General features: G+C 34.1%; 1 protein-coding gene across 1 annotated transcript in view; it reads right to left on the bottom strand.

The window, feature by feature from the left end:
• Window positions 1-1,911: 1,911 nt before the first annotated feature.
• The window catches only part of SPOPL (speckle-type POZ protein-like), a 43,596-nt gene continuing 35,050 nt past the window's right edge, over window positions 1,912-10,457 (bottom strand). The window contains exon 11 of the mRNA XM_004674684.2: window positions 1,912-6,095. Coding sequence (XP_004674741.1) covers window positions 5,951-6,095 — 145 coding nt within the window. The 3' untranslated portion in view covers window positions 1,912-5,950. The remainder of the gene's footprint in view (window positions 6,096-10,457) is intronic.

Consider the following 10,457-nt stretch of genomic DNA (forward strand, 5'->3'; position numbering starts at 1 on the left):
AAACCAAAACACATGCAGCAAGATGGCTGCAGCTAGAAAATAAGCCAGAAAGAAAAGGAAATAAGCCAGAAAGAAAAGGGAAAATACCAGATGGTTTCATTCATAGCAGGAGTATAAAGGACCAGGGGAGAAAATAATGAGCAGCTATATACCAGAGACATTTTATGGGGGTGAATGGGGATTGGGATAAAAATGGTGGGGGGAGGGAAGTGCACTGAACTATGGTTGAAAGCACACAGGTGACTTGGTGATGGTAAGTCCACGGGGATTACAACTGAGATAGAAAAAGGCACAAAATGATGTAAAAATAAACTATAAACTATAATATTATTTAAAAAATGGACAGATCTAAAAAGATACTTCTCCAAAGTGGAAATGCAGGCACATACACACCTGTACCCCCATGTTTATGTCTTACATTAAAAAATTTATTTATACATACAAGAGCTGTGTTGTAGGCCAGAGGTGGAGAGATGGGGGTGGTGAGAGTGGTAGGGTGAGAGAATTCACCAGGGACAGAGTGGGGAGAACAGGCAGATTGAAATATACTACTGAGGGGAGCAATGGGCAAGATAGGAGAGGTCCGCCACACTATGTGGGTGAGCTCCCTAGCAGGGGATCAAACTCATGCTACAGTGGCTGAGGGTAGCTTCATAGTGCTGAGACTTAACCTCTTGCACCACATGGGATGCCCCCTGCTCTACATTTTTTAACCCTCCATTTCTTTTTTTTTGTTAAAGATTTACTTATTTATGTGTATAAAAATGGAGTACAGGCCAGAGGTGCAGGGAAGGGAGAGGATTCACCAGAGACAGAGTAGGTAGCAGAACAGGCTTATCTATCGAAATACACTGCTGAGGGGAGTTCTGGCAGGTCAGGAGAGGTTGGCCACACCATGTGGGTCAACTCCCTGGCTAGGAATTGAACTCTTGCTGAAGTGGCTGTGAACAGCCTCATATAGTGTACTTTAAACCATTTTGCCACCAGGGAGAGCCCCCGTTAATTTTTCAGTATATGGGTACATGTGCATGTGTTGGGTATATGAAGGTTTCTACAGAGTTTTTACTGGCATTTTGGTCGTAATTTTTAAGTACCAACTATGCTACTGTACTATGATGATCTATGAATGCACTGTCCTAAATCTTTTTCTGCTAGCAGCAAATGATTATTGGTTGAATTTAAGGGGTAGGAATATTAGGGAAAGGTAATCTTTAAGTGCTACATTAATGTTACATGGTAGATCGATAGAATGTCATTCAATGTTGATGGCATGCATGTATTAAGTATATATAGGTGTAATATCTCACAATTAAGGAGTAAATTTTAGCAGACCCCAAAACAATAGCTACCCTATGTAGAAAAGACAACTACTCTGTATAATTTTAAAATGGGGTATAGGTCCTGGTGGTTTGGTAGAAGGTAAGACAAAAAAATTTTTGTAAATGAGGGCTATCGTGGTGGTGCAGAGTTAAGTCTTTGCACTATGAAGCTATCTGCAGCCACTGCAGCATTAGTTCTATCCCCGGCTGGGGGCTGACCCACATGGCAAAGCAGACCTAATCTGTATAGCCTGCTGCTCCCCTCAGCAGTGTATTTCAGTAGATCTCCCTGGTTTGCTCTCCACTCTGTCTCTGGTGAATTCTCTCTCACACACCTCTGGTCTATCCCCATGCATAAATAAACAAATCTTCAATTCTTTTTTTGTAAATTAATAAACAGGGAAAAATTATTAATTTTCCATACTAATATAAATTAAGCCTACCACTTAAAAAACTTTAAAAAGACAAATTTAACAGTACCCCTAAAAAATAGTTACCATTTCAAACATATCCTCCTTTAGTTCTTGTTTCATATAAGCACACACACACAAAAAAAACAACCAGTCTGAACAAGTAGTAACAACTTTATTGAACTAAATATTTTGAAATGCAAAAAATGTTTCCAGCACAAGATACAAAAATTATGTATCTCAGTATTAACACCAGCTGATTAAAAATGAGGCTGTAAAGTTTAACACAAGTCTTTATACATTTGAGTCTTGAAAATCAAATTTTTCCTGTTCTAATTTTTAAATAATTTCATTTCCAAAAATGGGACTCACTTAAGTTATATCTTTATCCTTAAAAAAGAAAGCAAAATTAACTGGCTTACATTATACAATGATAAACTCTAACAACAGAAAAAGATTTAAATATAAGAATTCCTTCTTAAACATAATGTCCACATACTGCAAACAGAAGACACAGTGCGGTGATTTTATTCCTAGTAAAAAGGAAGTCTTGTATATGGTAGGCACTCAATATTTGTTAAACTGGACCTAAAATTTACATCATTCCATGAATACTTAAATAAAGTAGAGCTCATAATCTGTATAAAAAAGGTTTTTGCAAAATACTCTGTGTGCTGAAAGTGCTGTCTTTATAATCTGAAAACACTAAATCCCACCCATCTTATTTTGTGGGAATATATTGAAACATTTTAATTTTATACCCCAAAGAACATGTGTCCAACTCAGGATAACTCAACTCTTTTAAGTATACTTGGCATTGTGATAAGCTGATTAAGTTGGATTTTAACAAAACAACTTGCTGGAGTCCCTAGTGTTTTATTTTAGTAGCAACTATGATTCACAATAAAGAGTTCTCTTTAGATTTTAAATTTATGCACAAAATAAATGGATAAGTAAATTAGTAATTTACTTACTTTACCTTAAATTGTTTAACAGAAAGCCAAAAATGCTCATGACAACTTTTAAAAGAGTTGCTAATATTTTATCTTAATTTTAAAACTTATGTCCCAAAAAGGCACTGTTTTCACATTTCATCATGCAGTAAATCCGTAGGTCACATTTTTGAGAATTATAATTTTCTCTGCCAATCAGTTGTACCTCAAATAAAGCACATTTAAATGAAATAACTAACTCAAACTTTTAACATTTAACTTAAGTCCTATTTTCAGAAGTTTACTCTTTTGAATTTACCACACTCAAGGGCTAGTGAATACAAGTATGCATAACACACCACACATAAACACACACTCACATGCACTCGCACACACACCCTCCCAAATCATCATGTAACACATGCAAGCTTCTCCAACCACTACTTCAAGACAATGACACATGAGTATTCAAGGAGGTAACAATGTCGAGCCATATTATGGCACCTTCATATTTGTGCTCTAAATACCGATACATATTAAAATTAAAAAAAAAAAAGGCACAAATACAGTGTTTCTGTATCTCAATAAAAGAACATTTTCCAATGGTTACTTATAATATGTGACATTTAAAATCAGTTACTAATTTCCTAATAAAAACAAAAAGAAAAAAACCTGCTTAGGTGACAAAAAGAAAACAGAAACAGGCTGTTAGTTCAAAAGGCAAGACTGCTCTAAAAGCATCTGTGCCTACTGAAAACAATTCATGTAGTTTAAATAAGAATGGGAAGAAGGGCTATTTGAGTACTCATGTTAGCAAACATTAAATCTTTTATCACTGCCTTAAGAACCCACAACACCAAAAACATATATAATAAATAAAGAAAAACATTATCATGTGATCTGTTAGTATAATGGTAGGCATTATATTATCTGAAAAGTGGACATTTCTACAACGTGGATATCCTTACAGCACAGTGTTTGACGTTTTTGGTACAAAAGGTGCTACCAAACTTTAAAAAAAATACTTATAATAAAACCCTTAAGAATTACAATAAACACGAACATGAGTAAATAAGGGCAGGCTGAAATGTTCATTATATGTTGTCATTACTGAAGTCAACTATGGTCAGAAATGCATATATTCAAGCAGTGAATTCACAATGTGGCAATGAGCATTTGATATAAACGGATATATCAGTATTTTCTTGATATATATGACAACAAAACACTACAGTGTAAGGAAGTTTTTTTTTTTTCTTATAAGAATCTGGCATCATCTTAAATTGAAATCTTAATGTGTTTATGCGTGTGTCTGTAGGTTTTAAAAATTGTACACTGCCAAATTTAACAGGCTCAATATAAAGGTGAAGGAAGTGAACTTCTGTTCCCTAAAATACTTATACACAAACGAGTCCATTAAAAGAATTTTTTTTAATCCAAGGAATTCTTCCAATTTAAAATTTTAGTAAAATAACAAAGACCCTAACTACCCAGGAAGAAATGAAGATTCTAAAAATACGATCTTTTCAAACTCCAATTTGTATGGATAATAAATGCTTGTATGCTTGTATGTGTTTGTTTAATGTAGGTATAAGTCACTCTTGATAAAATATTAAGATTGCTTTAGTGAATATCTAACAAAGAGATGATAAAAATAAAATCCATTTTAAAACCTTGGGTTGCAATTTTTATCCTTTTGTCCTAAAATAAAAAACTGAACAAATTATACAAATTTTTTTTCTGGAGAATAAAGTTAAATCTGCAAATATATAGGTCTATAGGCATGTTCACCCCTCCCCACCACAGTAACATACTTTTCCCTTTGTGGGCAAATATAAATCTTACCTAAGAAATATAGTCACTGTTACAGGAAATCAGTTGCAGTGACTTTTCATTTATAAGTACTGCTTCTTGGGGACAATACACCAGAACAGGCATCTATTGTGAACAGAGCTATCAACACTTAACATGTGTAGATGTGTAAAGCTAAAATTCATTTGGTAAGAAAGAACTGGCCCATGAAAAGCAGTTTTTAAATAGTTTATCCTGTTCACATTTTGCAGAATTTCAATGTCACCCACAATGTTAATTACTCAAGTGGAAGAGAAAGGTGAAAAGTAGGAGGAGGAAAAAAAGGTCATAGGTGGCCTCACATGTTTCTAATGGTTCTCTCTTTTACTATCTGTTCAGTGCTTTTAAGATAGTAGACTATGTTTATTCTTCAGGTGCCTTTTCCAAACTGGGATAAAACAGGATTGAATTCAATTATGAATATCCAAAATTCAAACCAATTTACCTATAACCAACAGTCTCTTTCTTATCTATTATCACAAACATTCCGGAAGCCTCCATCTGTCTTTTCTTTCAAAAGTTAAGACAATTAATTATACCTTATTAATTCTCTCAAAAGCAAAAAAAAAAAAAATATATGTACCATTCATCATATAAAAATTACACATTAAAAGTGCATATATATTTCTTAATTGGCCCACTCATGTAATTTACATTTGGTCATCCTTTTAACAGGTACAGAATTCCTCCTCTACGTAGGTCACCATAAAAAAAAAAAAATCAATTTAGCATAAAACATGCTTTCTAATTAAAATCTTAACCTCAATCAGTTCTCAGTCATTGTAAACTTAAATAAACCAACAATGAAACACATATAAACATCACAAATTTTACTAAAAATCTGGGCCAACTCATAGGATGTTTTCCCCCTGAAATGAAAAATAAATTAGAAAGGAAGTGGTGTATTGCCATCACTTACCTTGAAGGTAAGCAGGTTTTCCTGTGTTCATAAAACTTAGATTGGAGATATTATCAGTAATCTCCAACACAAGTGCTTTTTAGGAAAACCTAGTTTCAAACATTCAGATAACATAGGACAAATCCTATAAAATTCATTTTGCTTTTCTCAAACTAATGGAAGATCCTTTGAAACTTAATATCTTCAGGTATCAATATTACTGCATTATGGAGCTAGTGCAATCTTGCATAGCCTTGGTCAAAATGACAAGGCACAATAAAAAAAAATTAAAGTATCATATGAACAAGAGAAGTCACTGAAGATAATTTAAGGCCTTGAAGTGAATTAGTATAATCAGTCAAATTTAAAGCTGAAGAATAACCAATACATCATCCACCTGAAATGCAAGCAATATGCTTTCACTTCTGTCCTGTGAACAAGACAACAAAAACAACTCTTGTTTATGGTTTGTATATTAGAATCCATCTGGATCAGGAAGAGTAAAAGTCAATTCCATTTTTCTACAGTGCATGGAAGATTTCAGGACTGTTTTAGTCGTTTGCGTGGAATGCCAAACTGTGGACACTGTGCAGATGCTAGTGCTCGGAAGGCTTCTGCTACTAAATGAGGGTGAGACTGAATCATGGACTTCCATCCTGATGTTTCCATTATGTCTGCTGCTTGGCTGAAAAATAAAATTAAGAGATGTCTATTAAACAGTAGTTTCTAAAATGCAATGTCAATTTCTTGCCTGTTGCTCTATGTATTCAAACCATTTTAATTCATTAAGATATCATCTTTATCTTACTGGTCTTTTTTGTTGCAGCCGAAAACAAACTTCTTCAAGTTCTCCTGGGAAGCATGACAGTTCATTAATTTCTGTAGTACTACTCCCATTATTAGCATTTCTTTCAAGGGTTCTTTTTGCAACATCTTTTATTACTTTCCCTAGAGTTCTTTTCTCTCCGTTAACACTATTATCTCTTTCACTCTAATCAATTTAAACTTTTATATTCAGCGATAATAATTACTGTTTTGCTAAGTCTAGGCCTACCCACAGGTTGATTCCCCACTTGTCCTCTTTACATGTATGTGCCTCAGGACCCATAAATTCAGGACTATCACAACTTCAATTTAACCCCAAATTATTCCTTCATTATTTCTATTTAGCTTATGTTACTACCACCACATAGTGATTCAAATAAAAAAATTGGGAGTTTTAGTGAACTCCATTTTTTGAGTCCTATTTGAATTACTAAACATCTCAAATCCCTAGTTAATGGCCCATATCATCTCACATTTGTATTGTAATAGTCTTAAATGTTTGCCTTCTTGTCTCCCATCTTACTGCTCTAAAACCAGCTTCTACACTTCCTTAATAATAAAACATTACTAGTTCCCCACTCACCATATCCAAGTTCTTTAGAAAGAGAAACAAGGTTTCAGACTTCTGCTTTTTAGCTCTCTACAGCTTATTACTATGGTCTGGCATTTTATAAACTGATGCTGAACTGCTTATGCCCACTGAACAATCAGAGTAAATACCTGATTTTTAAGCAACAACTCTAGTTACTTTTTCTTGTCTCTTGTCTTCTCTCAATTATACCACCCATCACATATTCCCCAAATATTAGACTGCCCCTTCAAAATGATATTCTTTCCTTTCTCTCTAGTCTCACTGTTACCAACTACCCTTAATTTCACCATTTAACCCTTTTCTTCAACTGTGACAACTGCCTCAGCCTCTCTACAATCCACGCTATCTTGCACGCGAAAGATTGTTAGAAACACAAACTTAATCATGTCTATTACTCTCCAAATAAAATCTAAATGCCCCAAAGTTATTTACATGGCCTTCCAGGATCTGATCTCTTCCTGCTTTCTCCATCTTCTTATAATCTCTCTCTGTTTCTATGTTACTTATTCCTTTATATCACCCACTCTTTATCTGATTCCTTTTTTCTGGGATATACTATTCCAGTATTAAAACACCTACAGAAAACTCGAGGTCTATATTTATAGAAAAATTTCCTGAAATGGTTTCCCCTGACCCCTAGATTAGATTAAGTCCTTTTGCTATATGCGTGACTGGGTATGCAATATATTACCTAGCATCACACTCTTATTATTGTTTAGTTCCTATCTATTGCCTGTTAAATTATGAATTCCATGAAGGCAGGAAAAACAGTGGGTGTCTTCACCACTATGTTCTTTGTACTGAACACTTATATTTACTCCTAGGTAATAAATATAAGCATATGTCCAATCAGCGATGAAGCACTGCTTCTGTAGTTTCATACAAGCTATCCTTTCTGTCTGCTGTGCTTGCTATTTCCTTTTCAGTTCTCCTAAATCCTATTCAGTTTTAAGACTCAGTTCAAATGTCTCTAGGAAGCTACCCTAAGGCCACTGGCCTAATATATATAGCTTCTTAACACCTACTTTATTATAATGACATTAAAAATTTATGTATTTGTTTCTTTCACTGGATAAATCTGTCAATAAGGATTTTACCCCTTCATAATTGTTTTTATATACTAGCACGATGCTTGAGCTACCACAGATAGGTAAACGCTGAATTAAACATTAGCGAATAATAACTTTTTTTACTTGTCTCACATAAAGCCATCACTGAGTAACTATGTTTAATTTCATCTAGTTCTGAATCATATAGATACCTGACATTTTTGTTTATTTAATTTAATAACTATCTCCAGGATAGTTGTTGAAAGTTATACAATGTAAACATCTCCTAAATGAAATAAAACTAGAGCTTAGAAGGGGCTAGGTTCAAAGGGACCATTTATATGTCATTTGTTGTTAATACAATATATTCTTAATTCAAAGGTTTTTTGCCAGTTGCACACACTATAACATATTATCACATAGTAACCAATTCACAGGACAACAAATACCTTAAAAGTAGTTATTAAGCTTTACTGTCAGAAAGCAGAATCCATAAACTAATAGTAATTCAATTAGTCAATGTCACATACATCAAAACAGATGTTAAGCAGTGGGAAATAATTAAGTCATTAACACGTCACTTTATTGTCTCTTAACACTGTTTTCTTTTTCACTTTCTATATCAGCTTTTGGTAATTTCTAAAATATAATCTAAGTGTTACAGATAAAAACTAATCAAAAGCAAAAGCATATTCTTTATCCTATTGGTTCTTTTCTCTTTTTGACTTCAAATAATCACCAAGAGTAGAAAAGCTACTTTAAAACTGAGAAGGAAAAAAAGAAAAAAAAGAATAATTGGTAATAGTCATATCCACAAGATATGGTCCCTATAGTTTTACCATGGAAAACAAATTACTACCTTTCTTCTTTTGGACTATTAGGCAGCTAGTCCAATTAGCATATGATTCTAGATACTTGACTAACCTAAGTAGCAGAAGGGTAGTATTTAATGTAAGGAATTTCTAGACAAATCTGGAAGTTACATGCCTCATAAATAAAGTGAATTATTTCTCACATTTTAAGAAATAGTTCTTGATGTGGACAGGGATAGAATCTATAGCAACCAATGAAATACGTGAACTCAGCTATACATTATGTGAGCACTGTTAAAGAAATAACAGCGTCTATTTCAATTCACATTAGAAGCAGATACGAGGGAGCAAAGCCTCCAGAATTATTATTTTTTAAAATAACTGGCAGTTAGAGCAATAAGGCATACAAGGAATCCAAGTAGGGAAAGAAGAAGTAAAACTATTTGCAGATGATATGTTAATTTACATGGAAAACCCTAAAAACTCCACAGAGGAACTAATCAAAACCACCCACCAGTTTAGCAAGGTAGCAGGATATAAAACCAACACACAAAAGTCAGAGGCTTTCCTATACACAAACAACCAACCAGAAGAAGCAGAAATAAAAAAAAACATTCCCTTTTCAATTAAAAAGAATCAAATACGTGGGAGTCGACCTAACAAAGGAGGTAAAAGACCTCTACAAAGAAAATTACAAAACACTGTTAAAAGAAATACAAGAAGACACCATGAAATGGAAAGACATCCCCTGCTCATGGATCGGGAGAATTAACATCATCAAAATGGCCATCCTGCCAAAAGCAATATACAGATTTAATGCCACCCCAATAAAAATCTCAATGATATTCTTCAAAGAAATAGAAAAAATATTGATGAGATTCATATGGAACAACAAAAGAACTCGAACAGCCAAAACCCTCCGGTCTGAGAAAAAACAGAATAGAGGCATTGCAATCCCAAACTTCAAGCTATACTACAAAGCCATAATAATCAAAACTGCATGGTACTGGAACAAGAAAAGACATACAGAACAGTGAATTCAAATAGAAAACCCAGATATAAACCTACAAGTTTATGGACAGCTAATTTTTGACAAAGGAGCAAAGAAGATACAATGGAACAAAGAAAGTTTGTTCAGCAAATGGGTACTGGGAAAACTGGGAAGCTACATGCAAAAAAATGAAACTAGATCACTATCTCACTCCATACACAAAAATCAACTCAAAGTGGATTAAAGACCTAGACATAAGATTGGAAACCATAAAATACCTGGAAGCAAAAATGGGCCAAACACTACATGACACACACTTCAGCGACATCTTTAATGATAGAGCACCCAATGCCACAATAGTGAAGGCAAGGATAAACAGATGGGACTACATCAAGTTAAAGAGCTGCTATACAGCAAAAGAGACATTACAAAAAACAGACAGCCCACTAATTGGGAAAAAACTTTCTCACACAAAAGTAGTGATAAAGGATTGATCACAAAAATATACAGAGAACTGGCAAAACTCAACAAAAGTAAACAACCCCATCAAAAAATGGGCAGAAAAGCTAAAAAGACACTTCTCCAAAGAGGAAATGCAGATGGCCAACAAGAATATGAAAAAATGTTCAACATTACTTGTAATAAGGGAGATGTAAATTAAAATCACAATGAGATACCACCTCACCCCAGTGAGAATGGCATATCTTCAAACAACTAGCAACAACAAATGTTGGCGAGGATGTGGAGAAAAAGGAACTCTCCTGCACTGCTGGTGGGA

This window comes from Condylura cristata, unplaced genomic scaffold (genome assembly GCF_000260355.1).
Source record: "Condylura cristata isolate star-nosed mole 26May11 unplaced genomic scaffold, ConCri1.0 scaffold00002, whole genome shotgun sequence".
In the NCBI taxonomy this organism is placed as follows: Eukaryota; Metazoa; Chordata; class Mammalia; order Eulipotyphla; family Talpidae; genus Condylura; species Condylura cristata.